The following is a 23,082-nucleotide window of genomic DNA, read 5'->3' as shown; positions in this document are numbered from 1 at the left end:
TGATTTGTGGATGGGCTTATGATTTAGGATCAGACTGTTCCCTGAGGAAGAGAGAAGCCCAATCTCGCAGTGGTTTAAACAAGGTAGAAGTTTATTTCTCTCATATGGGAGACCAGAGGAAGACAGTCCAAAGCTCCAAGGGTAGCTGTGTTCTACAAGGTTCTCAGAGGCCCAGGACCTTTCCAGATTGTGCCCTGCAATCCCTAGGGTATGGCTCTTAGGTTTACGATCTGGGGTGGTGGCTAGACTTCCCATGATCATATTCTCATTGTAGGAAGCAGGGTGGAGGATAGGGCAAAAAAAGGGCATCCCGTACCAGGCAGTTTTAAAATAACTTCCCAGGTACTGCCATAGAACACCTTTCTTCCCCCATTGTCCAGAATTTAGACAGTCCCTAGCTGCAAGAGTAGCTGGGAAATGTAATCTTTATTGTGGGGCCATATTTTCAGCCAAAAATCTTGGGTTCTATTGCAGTGGAAGTAGGAGAGAATGTATATTGGGGCACAGCCAGCCGTCTTTACCACAGAGGGCTTGCTTTGGGTCTGGCTTGTGAAGGGGAAGTCAGAGACTCCATTTCTTTTTTCAGGAATGGACAATCAGACCGTCCTGGCCGTCCAGTCATTGTTGGACGGCCAAGGAGCAGTCCCTGATCCAACAGGCCAGAGTGTCAATGCACCTCCTGCTATCCAGCCACTGGGTAAGTATCTGGGCAGGTTCACCAGTGGGAAGGGTGGGTAGCTTCCCGTGAAAAGCAGATGGGGCTCATGAGGGGGGTATGGGAGTGAATTGCCTACTGGGGTGCCCAGGATACCATCTGGTGTCTGAACCCTCTCCCCTTCCTCCCAGCCTGGGTTTTCAGGCTCATGCTTGTTTCTTCTTGGCAATGAGGACGCACTTTCTCAATCACTTAGTGAACATGAGGCTCATGACATAGGGAATGGCTAGGAGCTTAGTAATGCTTGCACCTTTGACTAGAAAGTTATTTCTCAACCTCTCCTCTATGGAAAGAGCAGGCTGAACATGAATCTCCAATTTCCAGGCCAGGCCCCTGAGACACAGAGAAGATAAGGAACTTTAGAGCCCTGTGTGAGTCTGTGTGTTCATTTATTCATTCCACAAACATTTTTGAACACTTGGGAGCAATTCTGGGCACAGAGAGATACCCACCTGGGTTTGAATCCTTGTTCCCATAGTTCCTGGCTCTGTGACCTTGGGCAAGGAAGTAAACTTCTCTGTGCCTCAGTTTCTACATCTGTAAAATGAGGATAATAGTCTTAACCTCTTAGAGACCTTGTGAGGATGCTTGGGACTCACTTTCAGTTGTTTTGTAAATAAGGAACACAAGTTTCTTGTGGTTTGTAGAGATGAATGCTTATTTCTCTCTTACACGAAGTCCTGATGTGCATTTGGCGTGGGTGTGGTGAGACTCAGACCCTTTCTTTCTTAAGGTTCTGTTGCCCTCTACCTGCTGTCCAGGTTGGCTACTCCAGCTTTCCACTTTCATTTCCACATTCTAGCCAACACAAAGGGAAGAAAGAACAAAGTAGAAGTCATACTCCTTCCTTTTATTTTTTATTTTGTTATTTTAAAAGAATTTATTTATTTGAGAGAGAGAGAGCAAGCACAAGTGTGGTGAGGGGCAGAGGGGGAAGCAGACTCCCTGCTGAGCAGGGAGCCCAGTGTGGGGCTCCAACCCAGGACCCCAGGATCATGACCCAAACCAAGGGCAAAAGCTTAACTGGCTGAGCCACCCAGGTGCCCCATATGCCTTTTTTTTTTTTTTTTTAATATTTATATACTTATTTGTCAGAGAGAGAGAGCGAGCATGAGCATGGGGAGTGGCAGGAAGAGGCAGAAAGAGAAGTAGACTCCCCGCCAAGCAAGGAGCCCGATGTGGGACTTGATCCCAGCATTCTGGGATCATGAGTCCAGCCAAAGGCAGATGCTTTACTGACTGAGCCACCCAGGTGTCCCTATATGCCTTCCTTTAAAAGAAAGTTGCATAGACAGTATACTTTTGCTCTTGTCCTATTGGTTAGAATTCAGTCACATGATATCTAGCTGCAAAGAAGGCTGGGAGATAGAGTCTTTAGTTAGATGGTCATGTTTCCCACTATTACTATCTAAGAAGGAAGAGTGGCTGTTGAATAACAAGTAGACGTTTCTTTTTTTTTTTTTTAAGATTTTATTTACTTATTTGAGCTAGAGAGATATAGTGAGAGAGGGAATACAGGCAGGGGGCGTGGGAGAGGGAGAAGCAGGCTTCCCACTGAACAGGGAGCCGGATGTGGGGCTCGATCTAAGGACCCTGGGATCAGGACCCGAGCCAAAGACAGATGCTTAACCAACTGAGCCACCGAGGCACCCCAACAAGTAGACATTTCTGCCACAATGTGTCAAGTGCTTGGCACAGTACATGGCGTGGTCTACCATGGCCACCCTCAGTGGGGGGTATCAGCTATAGCTAATCATTCATTGAGTTTTTCACTCATTCAGCAAATACCCACTGAGGGGCTCCTACGTACCCAGGAGATACTGCAGTTATGGTAATAAGTAAGACTTATGTCCTCCCTTTGGGGGGATTCACAGTCTGATGGTACTGGGAAGAAGTATGATATGAGTGATGCACCCAGCGGAAGGAACTGTGGCGACTAGCTTTAGGAAGGCTTCCTGAAGGAGGTGACATCTGAGCAGAGTCTTGCGGACTGAGTTGTTCTGAGAGAAGAAGCCTGCAGAGGGAGCAGGGAATGCCGAAACGTAGAAGGTCATGTAGCCCGTTTGGGGACTGATGAACAATTCAGGTGGGATAAAGATTCCAAAATTTCTCAGCTTTGAAGCACACCCATTCTACTATTTACTGATTCATAATTTTTTAATACCTGGGTAGACATGACTGGATCTTCCTGTAGGAGCCTATGTGGTTTTGAAATCTCCTTTTGGAAGCACAAAGTTGGCAGTAGACCATGCACGCTGAGTCACAGATTTCTGTTAAGTTGGCATGCTTGTGGTCTAGCCACAGGTTTTCTCCTGTCTCTCATTGTGGTGCCCTCTCATTTATCTTGCTTTTCATCATTGTTCCTTTCCCTCTGCTCGTGTGGGTGTGACCCCTAGATGATGAGGATGTCTTTCTCTGCGGAAAGTGTAAGAAGCAATTCAACTCATTGCCAGCATTTATGACCCACAAGCGGGAACAGTGCCAGGGGAATGCCCCGCCCCTGGCCACCGTCTCATTGGCCACCAACAGCATCTACACCCCTTCGGCGGCCCCTGCAGCTGTCCAGCAGGCCCCGCCTCCTGCCAATCGCCAGGTATACATTTGTTTGTGTGTTCGTTCTTTCATTTTTGAGCTTGCACTCTGTGTCAGGCACTGTTTGGGCACCGTGATGGACAAATGTTCCAAATCACTGACCTTATGGAGGTGGGTGAGATAGTACCAAACACATACGGAAAGACAGACTTTTTTTTTAGGATGTTAAGTGCAGAGAGATGGGGATGCCAAGACAGGGATGGGAGGTTTTGCCATTTTGTAGATGGTACTTGGGGAAGAGCTCTTTGAAGAGGTGACATATGAGGAGAGACCTAAGGTGATGAGGGAATGAGTCATGCTGCTAGTTTGGGGAAGAGTATTTCAGGAGAAGGGATCTGCAAATGCAAAGGCCCTGGGGTGGGAGTGTGCTGGGTTTATTCCGGGACCAGCAAGGAGGTGAGCATGGCTGGAGCTGAGTGAGTGAGGAGGAGAGCAGATGATAAGGTCAGACAGGGAACGGGGAATCCTGACAAACGTGGGTTTCGTGGGCTTTTACTCTGAGTGAGATGGGAACCTTTGGATGGTTTTGAACAGAAGATGGACATAGTCTGATTTACACTTAAACTATATTACTCTGGCTGCTGTACAGTGAATGGATTTTGGTGAGATTGAAGAGAGAAACCCAGGAAATTTAGGGACCTGTTGTACCAATCTGGTGGTGGTGGCTTGACTGGGATGGTGGCAGTGGAGGTGAAGAGAAGGGATGAGATTTTGGAAATGTTCTGAAGGTGGAGCCGGTAAAGCTTGTGGATGGGTTGGATGTGAGGTGTGAGATCAGAAGGATTCGAGGGGGATCCACTGCAGAGATGAAGTTGCCATTTCCCGAAGTGGGGAAAACAGCAAGAAGATTTGGTGGGGGGATGTCAGGAGTCCACTGGTCATGCTGGATTTGAGATATCCATCGTTCTTTAAGTGGAGGGAGTGAAGACGCAGACAGATCCACAAGTCTGGAGGTTAGGGGAAAGCAGAGACACCCTGGGTCAAGGGCTCTTAGAGGGATTAAAGCATCCCCGTAATGGAGGCTGGACACATCTCAGGACGCTAGGTCAAGGTGTTAGGTTTCCTGCTGGCTGCCTCTTGTCTGCTCATTCCTTTAAAACATTATCTCCTTCCGTTGTATAGACATAATTCCTGCTGTCAGAATAAAAGCATTCACCCCAGAGCCATAGGACGTGTACACTGATACTTCTCAGGCTGCCGCAGACCTCTCTTAACACAGAGCATGGTGATTCCCACAGGAGTGATACAGAGCTATTGTTTTAGAATTTTTTAAGAAAATATAATCTGCATGTTATTGTATAATTTGGTTTCTCGTGCAATACCTTTTGTCTGCTGTGTAGTATTCTAAGCTATGACTATGTTGCCTTTTTTACTCTGTTTACCCTTTGATGGACACTGAGGTTCTTTCTAGTTATTCGCTATTAGAAATAAAACTACACAGGATACTGTTGTTTATGGACTCCCGGTAGACATGTATGAGTGTTACTCTAGGAGAGATACCAGAAAGTATTAGGGGGTATTTGTCTTACAGAGAGTTGTGACTTACTCTCATTTCATAGATAAGGAAATGGAAGTTCTGAAAGGTGGAGTGACTTGCCCAGGGTCATACAGCAGGGAGAAGCTGAGGTGGATATGAAACACAGGTCTGTGGGATTCCAGAGCCCGAGCCTTTTCATCATGCCCTGTTTCCTTCCAAAGCCTCAGACATATCCTTTGTCTTCTCTCCCCTTTTCTTCTCTTCCCTTCTCTCTCTCTCTCTTTCACACTACCCAGATCTCTACGTACATTACCGTGCCCCCATCCCCGCTGATCCAGACCCTGGTGCAGGGGAACATCTTGGTGAGCGATGACGTGCTCATGTCTGCCATGTCGGCCTTCACGTCCTTGGACCAACCCATGTCCCAGGGCCCCCCGCCTGTGCAGGTAAGAGGGGGCCGGCTTCTCGTAGGGTCTTGACTCCAGGCCTGTATGTTGCCCGCCGTGAATTTGGAACCTTGTAGAAAGAAGAGTGGATGACCTCAGCTCTCTCATGCTGAAGAGGGACTGTCAGTCTCCCTTTGGCCTGCGCTGCTGTGGGGAGGGAAGATGTCACTTTAGTTGAGACCTAGAACATTACTTTGGGTTTTCATAGTCATAGTCTGGCTATTTTGACTCCTATTTTGACTCCTCTTCTTCTTCTTCTTCTTCTTCTTCTTCTTCTTTTTTTTTTTTAAATAAGTAGTCTCCATGCCCAACATGGGACTTGAACTCATGACCCCACAACCTCAAGATCAAGAGGCACATGTATACTGACTGAGCCAGCCAGACACCCTCCTATTTTTATTCTTTTTTTTTTTTTTTTTTTTTTAAGATTTATTTATTTGGGCACCTGGGTGGCTCAGTCGGTTAAAAGACTGCCTTCAGCTCAGGTCATGATCCTGGAGTCCCAGGATTAAGTCCTGCATTGGGTTTCCTGCTCAGTGGGGAGTCTGCTTCTCCCTCTGACCCTACCCCCTCTTGTACTCTCTCTGTCTCAAATAAATAAAATCTTAAAAATAAAAAGATGTAAGGGCGCCTGGGTGGCCCCGTGGGTTAAGCCTCTGCCTTCGGCTCAGGTCATGATCTCAGGGTCCTGGAATAGAGCCCCACATCAGGCTTTCTGCTCAGTGGGGAGCCTGCTTCTCCCCCACCCCCAACCCCCGGCCTGTCTGTCTGCCCACTTGTGGCCTCTCTTTCTCTGTCAAATAAATAAATAAAATTTAAAAAAATTTAAAATTAAAATTTAAAAAATCTAAAATTTAAAAAAATTTTTAAAAAAGAGCTTTACTCTGACAATTTAAAAAAAAATTTTAAAAAGATTATTTGAGAGAGTGAGCACAGGTGTGTGCACAGGGAGTGAGGGTGAGGAGAGGAGGGGCAGAGGGAGAGGGAGAGAGAGAATCTCAAGCAGACTCCCCACTGAGCACAGAGCCCCATGTGAGACTCAATCCCATGACCCTGAGATCATCACCTGAGCTGAAATCAGGAGTCCGATGCCTTACCAACTGAGCCACCCAGGTGCCCCCTCCTAACTTCTTAACAAAAGTCTTCCATACCCATTGGAAAATGTTAGAAAATACACAGTAGAAAAGTAAGAACAAAGTTTAATTACTCTGGAAACTAGAGAGACATGGCAACTGACTACAACGTGTGAGGTTTTTTGTTTTTCTTTTCCACCTCTATTTCCTGCTTCCCTTCACCCATTTTGCCTGCCCTTCCCTTGGCAATATGCAGTTCTTGGTTGGATCCTGGATTGTGGGGGAAAGAATCCAAAGGCATTATTGGGACACTTTGGGGGAAATGAGAATAGGAGGAATTTGAATATTTTAGATAGTAGTATTATATCAACGCGCAATTTCCTGAGTGCGATTGTCAAATGGTGGTTATATGGGAGAATATCCTGTTATTAGGGGATGCATGGAATACAGTATTGAAGAACAGAGTGTTACAGTGTCTGCAGCTGTCACGCGGCTTGCTAGAACACAAATATAACCCTGTGTGTATGTACATTTATCTGCCTGCACACACCCGTATGTGCACCTTGCAGATGAGGCCAAATGGTAACAACTGGTAAATTAGATGGAATGCAAGACTGATCAAAGTATTCTTTGTTTTGTTTGTTTTGTTTAATCTCTATGCCCATGTGGGGCTGGAACTCGTGACTCTGGGATCAAGAGCCACATGCTACACTCACTGAGCCAGCCATGGGCCCCTGATCCCTGTACTTTTTGCAGCCTTTCTGTAGATTTGAGATTTTTCGGAATAAAAGTTGGGGGAGGGACTCCGGGGTGGCTCAAGCAGTTAATCGCCTGCCTTCAGCTCAGGTCATGATCCCAGGTCCTGGGATTGAGTCCCACATGGGGCTCCCTGCTCAGCAGGGATCCTGCTTCTTCCTCTGCCTGCAACTTCCCCTACTTGTGCTCTCTATCTGACACACACATAAATAAATAAATTCTTTTATTTATTTATTTATTCATTCATTCATTCATTCATTCATTTGACAGAGAGAGATCACAAGTAGGCAGAGAGGCAGGCAGAGAGAGAGAGGGAAGCAGGCTTCCTGCTGAGCAGAGAGCCATATGCAGGGCTCGATTCCAGGACCCTGAGATCATGACCCGAGCTAAAGGCAGAGGCTTAACCCACTGAGCCACCCAGGTGCCCCATAAATAAATTCTTTAAAAAAAAAAAAAAGAATAAAAGTTGGTGGGGGCACCTGGCTGGCTCAGTTGGTAGAGCACGTGACTCTTGATCACAGGGTTGTGAGTTTGAGCCCCACATTGGGGGTAGAGATTACTTAAAAATTAAATCTTTAAAAACAATTAAGAAAGAATAAAAGTTGGGAAGTCAAACAATTAATCAACCACCCATGCTCTCTCTCCCCAAAGAAAACTCTGCTAGAATTTTGGTATCTGGCTTCCCCGATCTTTAAATGCAAATAGAGAAACAGTTTTTTGTTTTTTTTAAAGATTTTATTTATTTCTTTTGTCAGAGAGAGAGTGAGAGAGAGGGAGAGAGAGCTAAAGCAGGGGGAGCAGCAGAGGCAGAGGGAGAAGCAGGTGCACTCCTGAGCAAGGGGCCTGATATGGGACTCGATCCCAGGACCATGGGATCATGACCTGAGTGGAAGGCAGATGCTTAACCAACTGAGCCACCCAGGTGACCTGAGGAACAGCTTTATATATAAATACATTTATAATACACATAGCTGTATCAGTGGACCATGTTAATATGCACTGTTCTGAAATTTGCTTTTTTTTCTATTTTGCCTTTTGCTTAAAATCATTATCTGAGCCTACAATTCTATATGAGTATTTTCCAAAAATGTTCCTCAGAAGAGTGGCTCCTTTGGATGTTCCAGTACACAAAGAATCTTTGGTCAAACCAGCCCAGGGTGGAGACATTCAATTTCTTTCCTTGCCCTGTCCCTCGCTTTTTTTTTTTTTTTTTCCCCCTGGAGTAAAACACTTTTGATTATTGTCACCCCAGATTTTTCCCCAAACATGCTTGACTGTGGAACCCAAGGAACAGCAATTGAGGGGAACATCCTTTATGAAATGCTGATCACGGGCTTTTTTTTTTTTTTTTTTTTTAATAAAGTAAGCTTTTCGCCCAACGTGAGCCTTGAACTCATGACCCAGAGATCGAGAGTTGCATGCTCTACCAGCTGAGCCAGCCAGGCACCCATGATCACGATCATTTTAGTAACTGTAAAATATTCCATTGTGTGGATGGACCCTTGCCTACATAGCCAGGCTTCTGTTAACAGACATGCAGGTCATTGCCATTTTTTGCCATTATAAAAACTACTAGAGAACCGTCCATGGACACATATCTTTTGATTATAAGTCCATACCTGTTTGATTTTATTTTTGTGGAAGAAATTTCTAGAAGTCAGTGGCTGCATTTCAGGGGTCCACAGCCAGCCACACCCACACAGCCACCCACACAGTCTCTAGAAAGACTCCGAGGACTCGCGATAGTTGTACTGGTGGCTGTGGTTTATTCCGGACAAAGGATACACAGCAGGATCAGCAAGGGAAAAAGACATGGGCTGGAGTCTGGAGGAATCGAGGCATAGGTTTCTAAAGTTCCTCCAGTGGGGAGAGATTGCCCAAAACACTTTTTCCTCCAGCAGAGGAGAGCAGCAATGTGTGTGCATGTTTCTGCCCAGAAAGCATACCTAAGATTCGAGGCTCAGGGCTTTTCTTGGGGATTGGTCATGTAGGTGCCAAAGTGACCAAAATTCCATACTCTTAGAAGGAAAGGAGGTGTTCACCCTAGATCACACTGTCCGTACAAATGATCTAGGTGACCTGGTACAGAATGATCAGTGCCCCAGGGGAGCAATATAGCCTTAGTGGTCCTAGGCAACCTTCCACAAGGCAGGATCTCAGAGGCCACTCAAGAGCGGGCCCCACAAGCAAGCCCTCCTAGGACAGCAACACTGGGGCTATTAGATCAACTCAGGTGTCCAAGGGGGGCCATTTTTGTCGAATTTCCTAGAGAAAAGGGGTAATGGCACCTAGCTGATGCTTCCTTGGTGTTCTTCATGACTCTGTTGCCATGCCTCCCATCAGCCCTGTCCTCTGAGCTGCCTTGTGAGGGGCTCTTCTTTCCACATCATTAGCTAAGACCAATATCCTTCCCGGCTGATAACAAGACAGCTGGTATCAAGAGGGTGTGACACTTTAATTCTCTTTTCTGATTTCAGAGCAGCCTGAACATGCATTCCGCACCAAGCTACCTCACCCAGCCTCCACCACCTCCTCCACCCCCTCCGCCACTGCCTCCACCCCCACCACCCCAGCCCCCACCGCCCCCACCCCAGAGCCTGGGGCCCCCTGGGCGTCCCAACCCTGGCGGCAGTGGTGTGGTGGAGGTGTACAGTGCCACGGCGCCCCTGGCTGGGAGTGGCACGGTGGAGATCCAGGCATTGGGAATGCAGCCTTACCCACCCCTGGAGGTGAGTGGAGCTCGGGGTTTGGGGTGGAGGGAGAGAAACTGGTTCTGGTTATCATGGGTAACCTGAACCTTTCCTGAGCACCAGCTCTGTGCCAGACGGTGCCAGAGGTACTGTGGGAGACAGAACCAGATCAGGGGGGTATCCGCATCATGGGAGAGAAGGACTTTAATCCAGCCATCATACCTGTAACGGTAAAATGCAAGCCTTGAGAAGTGGGTATGAAGTAGAGGTTGTAGCAGAAGTAGAAGCTGCCCTCAGGGAGGGCTCAGAACATTCCGAGAACACCAGTGTTTTAGGGAGAAGATTCCAAAAAATTATCTATGTGAATATCTCTTACATTTTTAAATATTTTATTTATTTTTTTAGAGAGAGAGGGAGAGCAGGGGGAGGGGCAGAGGGAGAGGATCTTAAGCAGACTCCACGCTGAGCGCAGTAGCCCAACATAAGGCTTGATCTCATGACCCCTGAGATGATGACCCAAGCCAAAATCAAGAGTTGGACGCCCACCGATGAGCCATCCAGGTGCCCCAGGCTCTTAACATTTTTTTAACAAGCTAGATGTATGGGTTAGCTAGGGCTGTGGAAGGAAGTTCCACAGAACCTCAGTGGTATATGGCAGAATGTGTTCATTGTTCTTGAACCTATGTGGCTTGCTTGGCAACTCTGCTGACCTTGGCCAGGCTCTCCCAGGTGTGCAGAGATGGCAGCTGTCATTTGCTATAGGACGGCCTGTAGGTGGGACAAGTTGGGTAACTCAGCCCTGCTCCAGGCCACCCCTCATCCCCTAGCAGGCTTGCCAGGCATGTGCTCACAGCAGCGGGAGAGGCACGGTTATGCAAGCAGAAATGCCTGTGGCCTCTTGGAGCTTAGGCTTGTGACCGGGTCTCTTCTGTTGGCCAGTGTAGGCCAGCTGATTTAAGAAGTAGGGAAGCCAATGCCACGTTTGATGGGGGAAGGCTGCAAAATCACCCTGCAAAGGGCACGGGTACTGGGAAGCATAGAGAATTAAAGCCACAGAACCGGTGCGTGTACCCTGTGTGCTATACTCATTCCCTGCTACAAGCTCAAGGTGCTCAGGGTTCTCCCGACACCAGTGCTAGGGGGCACAGTGCTGACACCAAGAGCCTGCACTTGAGGTCACATTAACCCCCACTCACCTTACAATCTGGCCATACAGACATTCCATGTAGAGAGAGCATGGTTCTCTCTAAGGAGAGCTAGACCAGTGGGGAGATCTCACCACCAACTGCATGATGTTATTAGAGCCTGCAGGGGATTTAGCCTAGCCTGAGGGGACAGAGCAAGCTTCCCTGTGTTGAGTTAAAAAAAAAAAAAAAAAAATTGAGTCAGTGCAATGCTGAGGGGATGATGGTGGCCTGGTAGGCGGAGGGGGCCAGACCAGGGGGAGCTGCTGTTGTTCATTTCCCGCATGGACAAGGGCAGAGCCCGAGTCTTCTTTGATCTGGGATCCTTGGCCCCTAGCAGAGTCCCTGGCCTGTGGCGCATCTATAGTAGGTGTCTGAAATAGGGCCCTCTGACCTCAGTCTCCCTGCCTCTGGAATGGGAACTCCCCTTGCAGAGCTGTTGAGGATAAAGAGAGCAAACCCACTGGCCGTCACGCAATTGCTCAGTGATGACTTGCATGACGGGTGAATTCGTCCATGTAATATTTATTGAGTTCTGTATCGGTCAGGAAAATAGGGACCACTCTGGGCATTTCTGGTGAAGGGATTTAATGCAGGAGGCCAGGTGCTTACAAAGGTGGCTTCAGGAGGGCTAGATGGAGCAGAGGGCAGAGTTGTCAGAGGCCACTGGTTTTCAGATTCACTGTTGTTGCTTGGCCCAGAGGGCCAGGACACTCCAGCTGTGCCCAGAGCTGGGAAAGCTGTAGGATTCTGTCACTGTGCTGCCGTCCTCGAGGCTGGTGGTCAGGAGGGGGATGGAAGGTTCAGCCAGCCATCCAAAATTTATTATTATTATTTTTATTTTTTTAAAGATTTTATTTGATTTTTTTTGACAGACAGAGATCACAAGTAGGCAGAGAGGCAGGCAGAGAGAGGGGGAAGCAGACTCCCTGCTGAGCAGAGAACCCGATGTGGGGCTCGATTCCAGGACCCTGGGATCATGACCTGAGCCGAAAGCAGAGGCTTTAACCCACTGAGCCACCCAGGCGCCCCCAGCCATCCAAAATTTAGGACCACACACCTTCCTGTCTCCCGCCTCCGCTGCCAGAGGAAAGCAGTTTCTACTTTTCTCTGCCTTCCAGATTTCTTGCAGGTGCTTCTCGTGGGCAGAGCCTAATTTGTGCTCAGAACCTTGCTGGTAAGGGAGTCTGAGAATGCGCATATCAGGGGAGAGCATGGAACATGGAACGTGTAGGAATGGTGTCAAAGGCCAACAGACGAGATCTAGCAGAAGCACCTACCATACCAGATGGTGCCATATTAGATGCCCAACACATGCATCCACCAATAGCAACTCTTCTCGTTCCTGGACCCAATTCCATTATTGGGTGAGGTCCCGCTCCCACCACCCCCTCACGATGCCAGGCAATTCTCAGACACCAGCACAGTGTCCAAGAATTCCAACTCATTTCTAATGCTATCTACCCAGAGATAACAGCAGATCCCACAGGTTAAGGGTTCAGTCCTGCAAGATTGCCCTCACCCCCACTTTAGCCAGTTGCAAGCTACCTGTGCTTTCGATGGACAGGCCACAGGTTGGAGGTTCCAGCAACCTCCTCCTTAGGTTCTGTTAATTTGCTAGAGCAGCTCATGGATTCGGGAACATTTACGTTTACCAGTTTATTAAAGGATATAATAAAGGATATGGGATCAACAACCCAACGCAGAGGTACATAGAGTGAGGTGTGGGGAAGGGGCATGGAGGCTCTGTGTCCCACTCACCCCACATCCATGTGTTTGTCAACCTGGAAGCTGTCCAAACCCAGTCCTCTGGATTTCTTATGGAGGTTTCAGTACATAATCATGATTAAGTCATAGGCTGTGGCTAGTTGAACCTGCAGCCCTTCCTCATCCCCCAGAGGATGGGGGATGGGACTGAACATTCCAAACCATCAGGCACATGGTTGGTCCTCTAGGCAACCAGCCTGCCTTTGGATCAGGGCCAAAAGTAACTTTCATCAAAAATAAAACAAACAGGGCACCTGGGTGGCTCAGTGGGTTAAGCCGCTGCCTTCGGCTCAGGTCATGATCTCAGGGTCCTGGGATCGAGTTCCGCATCGGGCTCTCTGCTCAGTGGGGAGCCTGCTTCCCTCTCTCCCTCTCCGCCTGCCTCTTTGTCTACTTGTGATCTCTCTCTGTCAAATAAATAAATAAAATCTTTAAAAAAATAAATAAATAAAATAAAATAAAACAAACAAAAATAATAAGACACCCATTTCACTTTTATGGCTCTGAAGCATTTCCAGGAACTGTGGATGAAGACCAAATATATCTGACAAATACATTTTGATCACCTGAATGAACAAGTATACCTTTTTTATGTTCATTATAATATATAAATGAATTCACTGGTTCAGCGAATATTTATTGACTGTCCACTCTGTGGCAAGGATGACTCAAGGCTTGGGATGGAACAGTAAACAAAAGTGGACCAAAAGTCCCTGCCTTCATGGAACTAGGCAGATAATAAGTAAGTAAAACACATAATTTATTAGATAATGATAAGTCTATAAAGAAAAAGAAAAAAGCAGAGGAGGATAGGAAGTGAAGTTTTGGATAAGCCAGCCTGGAAAAACCAATGAATGATGAGTAAATCATTGAATTAATGAAATTTTCACAATGCCCTGGTGTCATGGCGTAAGCTTAGTGTTAATGAGGTTTGAGTGGCTCAGAATTCATTTGGTATGAATGAATTTTTTGTGGCTTCAGGGTCCATTCTCAGTTGAGAGATGCTGGTGTGGCATCAGGCAGGGTCAGTTAGGAAGCGGGGTTACTGGTGAGGATACAGACCCTTCTGACTTCCTGGTTCTCCTTTGCTAACAAACTACTACTACCAATAATGCCGTAACAGCAGATAATGTTTATTGAACATTTACTGTATGCTAGGCACCCTTCTGAGCTCTTCACATGTTAACTCATTTGATCCTCACTACAACCCAAGGAGGGGAGTACTCTGATTAGCCCCATTTTACAGCTGGGGAATTGAGAGATGTTGGAAGACTTCTCCAAGATCACTTAGATAAGTGACAGAGTCAGGATTTGAACCCAGACTGCCTGGCTCCAAAGCTGCTTCTAGCCTACTGGCTCCATGAAGTTCTGCAGGGTCTTGGGAGTGACTGGGCTGACTGAACCAGATGGAGGGGTTAGGATTGCGATCCTGGCTGAGTTTAGCCAGGACCACAGTGAGGGTCCCCCTGGCTGGTCTAGTTCTTTTCTGTCCTTCCCAGGCCCCTCTCCCTCACTGTGCTGTCCTTCTAGGTGCCAAACCAGTGTGTGGAGGCTCCAGTATACCCCACCCCTCCAGTGTACAGCCCTGGCAAACAGGGATTCAAACCGAAAGGACCAAACCCGGCTGCCCCCATGACCAGCGCTACTGGGGGCACGGTGGCCACCTTTGACCCCCCACCAACACTGAAGACCCGCCGGGCCAAAGGTGCCAGTGGACTCCCAGAAGGTGGGCCCGCCACCTGCCAGGGGCGTCTCTCCTCTCTTTCTTCAGACTTCTCCTGTCCATAAGGCTGCTTAGTTCTGATCTTCCCTCTTACGATGGCTAGGATGAAGTATGGTTGTATGTAGTGGAAAGTCCAAAGTAAGAGTGACTTTAAAATGATTGAATTTTATTTTTCTCCTGTGCAAGACAAGGCCAGTGGCAGGCAGTTTGGAAATCGTGTGCTTCTGTGGTCATGGGGTCCCCACATTTCTTCTGTCTTTCTGCTCTGCTACCCCCAGGGCATAGCTTCTGTTATCATGGTGCCTCACCATCTAAGACAGCTGCTGGAGCGCCGGTCATCAGTTTCATATTCCAGGCAGTAAAAAGGATAAAAGGGGCATCTCCCAGCTTCCGGAAGTTCTGCATGATGCTTTTGCTTTCACCTCATCGATCACAACTTAGTCATATGACCCTATCTAGCTGCAAAGGAAGCTGGGAAATGTTTCTTTTAGCCGGGAATATTGATGTTTCCATTATTTGGGGGTTTTTGAGGGAAGAAGGGGGACAGTGGATATCAGGCAAGCAGTGGTGTCTGTGACCCCTTCAGAGATTCTAGCGATGGGACAGGGGCAGTGTTAGAAATTGCTGGTGGAGGGGGAGGGCACAGATATCAGTCACCTGAGGTCTTGCAAGGTTAGCAAGGAGTCCACTGCAGCTGGATGGAGAGAATGATGAGGTTGGCAGGAAGCAGAGGATGCATAGCCCTGTAGGCCCCAGCACCAAGTTTGGATTTTTATCCACAGGCCAAGGGGAGGCTTTCAGAGGTGGTTCTGTTCTTCCAGGCAGAGCATCTCCTGGGTGTTCCTCCTCCAGGCACTGTGAGAGGCTCTGTGCTGCTTCCCCTGCCTGTCTGTGCATGTAGACCCCCCTGGGCCTTCTGGCTCCACGTCCAAGGGGTAGAGAGATCGGAGGCTGCTCTCTTTGCCCTCACTTATACCCCCAGCCTCACTGTTCCCCACCCATCCCCCACCTTGTTTTTCAACTGCAGGGAAACCCAAGCCTCAAAAACTCAAGTGCTCATACTGTGACAAGTCATTCACCAAAAACTTCGACCTGCAGCAGCACATCCGAAGGTACCCAGGCATGGTGGGGCAGGTGGCTCCTTGGCAGCCCTGGCTGGAGGACCGTCCACAGTAGAAGCAAGGCTCCCTGCTCAGTCCCCTTGCCAGGGTGATGGCCAAGGCCCCACCCATCCTGTCATGGTTCTCAGACCTTCTGTCCAAGTCAGGTCGGTTTTCCCTCTTCTGTCTCAGGAGCAGTAGGAGGGATCTGTGAAAGTTGTGGGACCTGCCCATTACGGCGAAGAAGGTCTGAGCCCTGCGGGGTGGGGGGAGAAATGTACTTGAACTGTGGGGTCTTTGCAGGGGCGAGGGATGCCTCAATCCTCACTTCTGCAGAAAGGGCTGACCTGGGGGGTGCCATGCTCTGCAAAGATGACTACGAGTAGAGGTCAGGTGGGGCTCGAACTCACGACCCTGAGATCAAGACCTGAACAGTCCTGTACCTCTGAAACCACTAATATATTATATATTAATTAATAGAATTTAAATTAAAAAAATTTTAAAATTAAGTTAAATAAAAAAAAGACCTCACTAGACTATACTACTATTGCTCAATAGAACTTTCTGCAGTGATGGCAATGCCCAAATTGACACTGTCCAGTAGGGTAGCCACTGACCATATGCGGATGCTGAGCATTGAAATGAGGCCAGTATGGCTGGGAAACTGAATTTTTAATTTAATTTAATTTTAATGAATTTAAATTTAAATAGTCCTATGTGGCTTGGGTCCACCTTGTTGGACAGTGCAGCTGTATGGATCGTAATAATACTGTTTTATAAATTCTTGCATTTTTGGTTACTTTGTTTTTATGATCAGGGGTTTTCCATATGACAACAGGAAGCTTAATTTTTAAATTATTTGAAGTTTTAAAAAAGTGGATTTATTTGAAGGAAAATATTAAATAATGGTACAAGTGCTATGCTGTGACTGTGCCATTTCTTCTTCAAAGAATAAATCCCTCTCTGAGAGCTCTTAAACATTTATGAAATATTTTATCTCACCGAATGGGCAGGGCTCACAGAGAAGGTCAGCTCCAGGGCTGGTTGATTGAGCAACTCCGAAATATCACCAGGGTCCCAGGGTCTTTCTGCCTCTGATCTGGCAGCTTGTCCTCATGGTGTCAGAATGATGGCCAGTGGCATCCGCAGGCTCTGTCTGGGCCTTCTTGGTGCCTATGAGCTCCTTTGCTGGGGTCACATCCCAGTTCCTACGTGAGGGGCCTGACGGGCTTTGTTTCCCACAGCCACACCGGTGAGAAGCCCTTCCAGTGCATTGCTTGTGGTCGTGCCTTTGCCCAGAAATCTAACGTCAAGAAACACATGCAGACTCATAAGGTGTGGCCTCCAGGGCGGAGCGGTGGCACTGTCTCTCGCAACTCTGTGACCGTACAGGTCATGGCCCTCAACCCCAGCAGGCAGGAGGATGAGGAAAACACAGGTAGGTCGAAGAGGGGAATGCCATCGTGCCCATACCTGTCCTCTGAAGCTTCATGGGTTCTATTCCCAGCTGTGTGACCTTGGGCAACCTCCTTGACCTCTCTGGGCTTCAGTCTACTTTATTTATAAAATGGAGCATAGCATGGGGCACCTGGGTGGCTCAGTGGGTTAAAGCCTCTGCCTTCAGCTCAGGTCATGATCCCAGGGTCTTGGGATCGAGCCCCACATCGGGCTCTCTGCTCAGTGGCGAGCCTGCTTCCCCTTCTCTCTCTGCCTGCCTCTCTGCCTACTTGTGATTTCTCTCTGTCAAATAAATAAATTAAAAAAAAAAAATCCCACCTCCTAATACCATCACATTTAGGGGTAGGGTTTTGAAAAGTAAAATGGAGCATAGCATGAAAGGAGGGACGACAAATGTACAGTAAACCTGGCCTTACTCTAATACTGTACCGCTAGAAGACAGCACTAATCCATCACCTGGCCTTTTTGCTGTGCCTGGATCCTGCCTCAGAATCACTCTCAGTATATTGCTGTAGGCAGTCACTATCGGTTGACTTGAAATTGAAACCTATTTGACTTCCTTGGGCAGATGGTCTCCAAGGCCCCTTAAACTTTGTAGGATTCCCTTCTGAGCCATCACTTGTCCCTGAGCTAATGATCATGTCCCAGATCTGATACCGGTTTAGTTCCTATTCTGTATGGGGCGTGAGGACTTACTAGGCCCTGAGCAGTGCTATTAACAAAAATATAATATGAGCAACATATGTAATTTAAAATCTTCTAGTATGGGGCGCCTGGGTGGCTCAGTGGGTTAAAGCCTCTGCCTTCGGCTCAGGTCATGATCCCAGGGTCCTGGGATTGAGCCCCACGTCAGCCTCTCTGCTCTGCAGGGAGCCTGCTTCCCCCTCTTTCTCTGCCTGCCTCTCTGTCTACTTGTGATCTCTGTCTGTCAAATAAATAAATAAATAAAATCTTAAAAAAAAACCCAAAAAACTCTAAAATCTTTAAAAAAAATAAAACCTTCTAGTAGCTACATAAAAACAATACTTAAAAAAAGTGAAATTAATTTTAATCATGTTTTATCTAACCCGATAACATCTTAGTGTATAATATAAGGAAATTATCAATGAAACATTTTATATTCTTTTTTAATACTGAGTTTTCAAAATCCAGGGTTTATTTATGTGTATAGCTTATCTAGATATGGACTGGCCACAGATTTTGAGTTCTCAGTCACCACATGTGGCTCGTGGCCTCTGTATTGGACAGTGTAGGGCCAGGGCCTAAGCCCTTCCTGTAGAGTCCCCCCGGGTGGGCATAGCCCACCACATACCAGTGAACAAAGGGGGTGTTTTGCTGCACGAGCAGCATGTGGCCACTTTTATTTGAGCTTCCTATTGGAACTAGCCCTACAGTGTGTTTAGCCAGTCTCTGTGTGCCCTGTGCATTTTTTTTTTTTTTTTGAGCTCCTTGGGGAACAATCTGTTTCTTTTAAAGACTTTGTCCATTTATTTGTCAGAGAGAGAGAGAGAGCGAACACATACAAGCAGGGGGAGTGGCAGGCAGAGGGAGAAGCAGGCTCCCCTCCGAGCAAGGAGCTCCTGCAGGACTCGATCCCAGAACCCTGGGATCATGACCTGAACCGAAGGCACCCGCCCAACCGACTGAGCCACCCAGGCATCCCATCTGTTTCTTTTCTTCTTCATCGTCTTCTTCTTCTTCTTCTTTTTTTTTTTTTCAAAATCCTTACAGTGCCTGGGATCAGCGTTTCAACCATATAGCAAACATTTATAGAGGCCTCTGTAGAGATGAGTCAGAGGCCCCTGTCTTCAAAAAGTGAGGGAAGAGCAGCTAAATAAATGATTGTAATTGGAACGGGGGGCTGGGGAAGTATGTTGAATGCAGCCGGGAGTAGTGTTCCAGATTTTTAACAAACCTGGAGAGGGCTAGAGAAAGACCAGTGAGTGGAGATTTGAGGCAGTAGCTGTTTACCAGTCAGGATGTAAGCATTCAGGAGGTGGACACCTGGAATGGCGGTATCTGTGCGCAAAGCTGAATGTGAGTGTGGGGCCTTGAGTACAGTGTCAGACACCAGGAACATGGTAGATGGCAGCACAAGGTGAACCCTTCCTGAACGTCATGGCCCTCTGTCCTGACTCTTCCTCTGCCAGTCTCAATGACTTCTTCCCTGGTTTTCTCAACAGGATTGGGCCAGTCCCTGTCGGGTGCCCCACAGCCCCAGGCCTTGCCTGCTGCAGGTGAGGACGAAGGGGACAAACTGGAGGCCAAGCAGGTTGTCCTCATCGATAGCTCCTACCTGTGCCAGTTCTGCCCCAGCAAGTTCAGCACCTACTTCCAGCTCAAGTCCCACATGACCCAGCATAAGAATGAGCAGGTAAAGCAGATGGTGGGCAGCGGGAGGCCACAACCACCGGAGATGGGAGACTCGGCTGGTGCCGGAGTCTTGAACAGTGCCTAGAAAGGGACAGGAGTGCGCCCCAGTTGCAGTGAGCTACCATCTAACCACCGTGATAGGCCAGGCTTCCCCTCTCTGGGTGGGGCCACTATGGTGCTAGGCCAAGGGAGGAAACCCAGCTCTTATACGTCATACAAAGTAGAATCCGGACATGAGAAAAATTCTCAATACTCCAAGGAAATCTAATGTCTAAACACCTACTATGGGGATTTAGGACCACAGTCTTTTTTGGTTTTTTATTTTTTAAATCGAGATACAATTTGCATCTCACAAAATTCACCCTTTTTGAAGCGTACACTTCAGGAGCGCCTCAGTGGCTCAGTCAGTTAAGCGTCGGACTCTTGATTTCGGCTCATTTTGGCTTTCAGGTCATGGTCTCAGGATAGTAAGATAGAGTCCTGTGTCTGGCTCCACGGTGGGCTTGGAGCCTGCTTAGGTTTCTTTCTCTCCCTCTCTCTAAAGTAATAAGTAAAAAAATAAATAGAATTTTTTTTTTAAATTTCAGAAAAATCTAAAGAATGTATAGGTTGAAGAATGCATTTGTTAGATGCTGGACACCCTGCTGAATGCTTACATTCAAAATTATATTTAATCTTCATAACAACCTTAGCGATAGCCATTTTCAGTACATCCCAATGCAGAAACTGAGGCCCCGAGGGGCGAAGTGACCTATCCAAAGTGACCACCAGTAACTGACTGGGTCGGGGCTCAGAGCCAAACCCCATGTCATTTAACCACCTTGCAATATGTGTTCTCCAGAATGCCCCCACAAAATCCAGCATGTTTTGTAGTTTCTAGGGGTTTTTTTCTTATAATTGGGATCTGTATATACATATAATTTTGAATTGTATTTTTTTTTCTGATAGCTTTTAAAAAAAAAAACAACTTTCTCTTTTGGAAGAACTGTGGGTTTGCAGAAAGTTACAAAGATAGTAGGGAGCGGTCCCTTATACCCTTCAGTCAGTTTTCCTCTATGGTTACATTGTGTGTAACTACAGCCTGAGAGCTACACCAGGAAACTGACATGGGTATAAAGCTATGTGTAGTTCTTTGCCATTTTACCTGTTATAGGTAAAATCTGCAGTCACGGTACAGAACTATTCCATCACCACAAAGATCTTCCTCATTCTGCCTGTCATTATTATACCTGCTCTCCTCTTTCCCAACAATCTCAGCCTCTGGAAACTACTAATCAGTTCTCTGTTTTTATAAGTTTGTCATTTTGAGAATGTTGTATAAGTATAATCATCCACATGGGACCTCTTGAGATTGGGTTTTTTTAATAAGCATAAATTCTCTTGGGATTTGTGCTTTCTATTTTTTTTTTTTTTTAGAGATTTTATTTATTTATTTGACAGAGAGAGAGAGATCACAAGTAGGCAGAGAGGCAGGCAGAGAGAGGTGGGGAAGTAGGCTCCCCACTCAGCAGAGAGCCTGATGTGGGGCTTGATCCCAGGATCCTGACATCACGACCTGAGCCGAAGGCAGAGGCTCAACCCACGGAACCACCCAGGCGCCCCTGTGCTTTCTATTTTTTAACCTAATTTTTTATTCTGAGAATTTTCTCATGTCACTGTTTTTAAAAAAACATCATTTTTAACAGCTACATTTTAAGAAATCCTGTTTTAACATGTAGGATATGAACTATGTTTTGCCATTTAAGCAAAACCATGGTGAGCATCACTATAATAAAATCTTCATCTAAATCTCCTGACTTGTCCCTTATCCTAGATTCCCAGCAGGGGATTAATGGTGTTAAGTTGGGACACCCTTAGGGAAAATTACAGAAAACTTTGACTCAGATTGCTTAAACAATTAAGAGGCTTGTCATTGCAACCCAAGGGTATTGAAAAGCCAAGATTGCACAGCTCCAGACCTGAGACAGTCATTTGACTCACCCCAACATCAAGGACCCAGTGTCCTTCGACCTCTTACCTCTGCCACCTGAGGATATGACCTGGTTCTGTACTGATGGCTTACCTGTGGTCCTGGGATGGTAGTCACTCTAGGCAGTGGTCTAGACATAGCAAAAATGGGCTGTCTTCTCTGTGTCTCTTCTTTCCTAGAAGCCCTCTGTGGATTTCTCATTAGTCAGAGCCAGTGGGTGTGCTCTAACACTTAGGAATTCATTATTACTCTGCAAATAATAGACAACTAGCTTACTAGTTAGGTTTTATTTCCCTTATGTCACAAGAAGTCCCTAAGTAAGCAGCGTTGGGCTTGTAAAGCAGATCAGTTATGTCATTGTAGACTCAGGCTACTTCTGGTTTGTGGCTCTGCCTCCTTAGCATGTGACTTCCATCCTCAAGGTTGCATAATGGTTGCTGTATCTCCAGGTATCACATCTGTATTCCAGTCAGGACAAATGAGAAAAGCAGAGGGATTTCTCCTAGGAAGCTTTTGCTTTTTGTGTTCTGGAAGTAATGCCTTCCCTAAAGACTCCTGCCTATATATCACTGGCAAGAAAGGAGCCCGATGGCTGACAGTAGATACAAGGGATCCAGGGAGACCAAGTGTTTTAATGGGGCTTGTTGGCACCCTGAACAAATCAGGGTTCACTTTGTTAGGAAGAAGCAGCAAGTGGAATTGTATAGGTAATCAGGAGTATGCTTGTCAAAGTATAATTTTCAAAATTTAAAAACCTAATTCTCATAAAAATAACATAGTGAACATGAGCCAGAATTTAACTCATTAATAAGGAAACTAGAAGGATGACAAAGCCAGTTCAAAAGAGGATATAGAATACTGGTATTCATACATACGTATAGTTAGGTCAGTGAAAGAAAGGAGCATTCAGATAAGATGTTTAAGGTAGATTCAAATCTGGTTAATGTCCTACAAGGCAATAAAACCCATGACCTTTGGGGATATCTCTGCTACCTGACAAAAATCATTCATATTGGAGCTGTTTTCTGCAAGTTAATATTTAACTCTAGAGTCAGGCTCCTAATCCATAGTAAATAGTCAAAACAAGGCACAGCCCCCAGAGAGTGGGATGACCCTGGGCAGGCTTGGTAGATAGCACTTCTCAGGGCGAGATCCCCAGAGCTGTGACTTTGGCACCCGTCACCTGGGCACTCGTTAGGAAGGCCTGTCTTCAGGCCCTCCACACCTGCTGACTCAGATGGTCCGGGAGTGGTGCCCGGCAACCTGTCACTGTGGTGGTTGCTCAAGTCAGAGAGCCACTACTCTAGTACAGCACTGGAAGGACACGATGTTATCTTTTCACTGCATTTCCCGGCTTGGGGTAATTTTCCTAAAGATACCAGGTCACACACAGCACCTGAGGGAAAGGTCCTGGGGCCTTGTGACTGGCTGAGAAGAGACAACTCTCTCATCAAGATAAAACAGAGCTCCAGGAGCAGGGGCGCAGGGGAACCATTTGCCTCCCGTCACCTGGTCTGTGTCTTCCCTCAAGGTATACAAGTGTGTGGTCAAAAGCTGTGCGCAGACGTTCCCAAAGCTCGACACCTTTCTGGAGCATATCAAGAGCCACCAGGAGGAGCTGAGCTATCGCTGTCACCTCTGTGGCAAGGACTTCCCCTCGCTCTATGATCTGGGAGTGCACCAGTACTCCCACAGCCTCCTGCCGCAGCACAGCCCCAAGAAGGACAGCGCAGTCTACAAGTATGTGACCTCCCCCCGC

The 23,082-nt window shown here is 47.0% G+C and overlaps 1 protein-coding gene across 2 annotated transcripts in view; it reads left to right on the top strand.

Moving 5' to 3' along the window:
- Positions 1-23,082, top strand: part of ZNF341 (zinc finger protein 341) — a 43,029-nt gene that overhangs the window by 4,573 nt on the left and 15,374 nt on the right. Inside the window, exons 2-10 of one of the 2 annotated variants that reach the window (XM_032858868.1) lie at positions 587-697; positions 3,112-3,308; positions 5,081-5,230; positions 9,537-9,788; positions 14,231-14,426; positions 15,445-15,535; positions 16,768-16,961; positions 19,165-19,355; positions 22,855-23,063. In XM_032858868.1, the coding sequence (XP_032714759.1) occupies positions 587-697; positions 3,112-3,308; positions 5,081-5,230; positions 9,537-9,788; positions 14,231-14,426; positions 15,445-15,535; positions 16,768-16,961; positions 19,165-19,355; positions 22,855-23,063 (1,591 nt within the window). Of the gene's footprint in view, positions 1-586; positions 698-3,111; positions 3,309-5,080; positions 5,231-9,536; positions 9,789-14,230; positions 14,427-15,444; positions 15,536-16,767; positions 16,962-19,164; positions 19,356-22,854; positions 23,064-23,082 lie in introns of those variants that run through there. The other variant, XM_032858869.1, reaches the window with a different exon arrangement.

Source organism: Lontra canadensis, unplaced genomic scaffold (genome assembly GCF_010015895.1).
Source record: "Lontra canadensis isolate GAN:19392208 unplaced genomic scaffold, GSC_riverotter_1.0 scaffold16, whole genome shotgun sequence".
NCBI classification, from domain to species: Eukaryota; Metazoa; Chordata; class Mammalia; order Carnivora; family Mustelidae; genus Lontra; species Lontra canadensis.
This window is presented reverse-complemented; position numbering and strand designations above follow the sequence as displayed.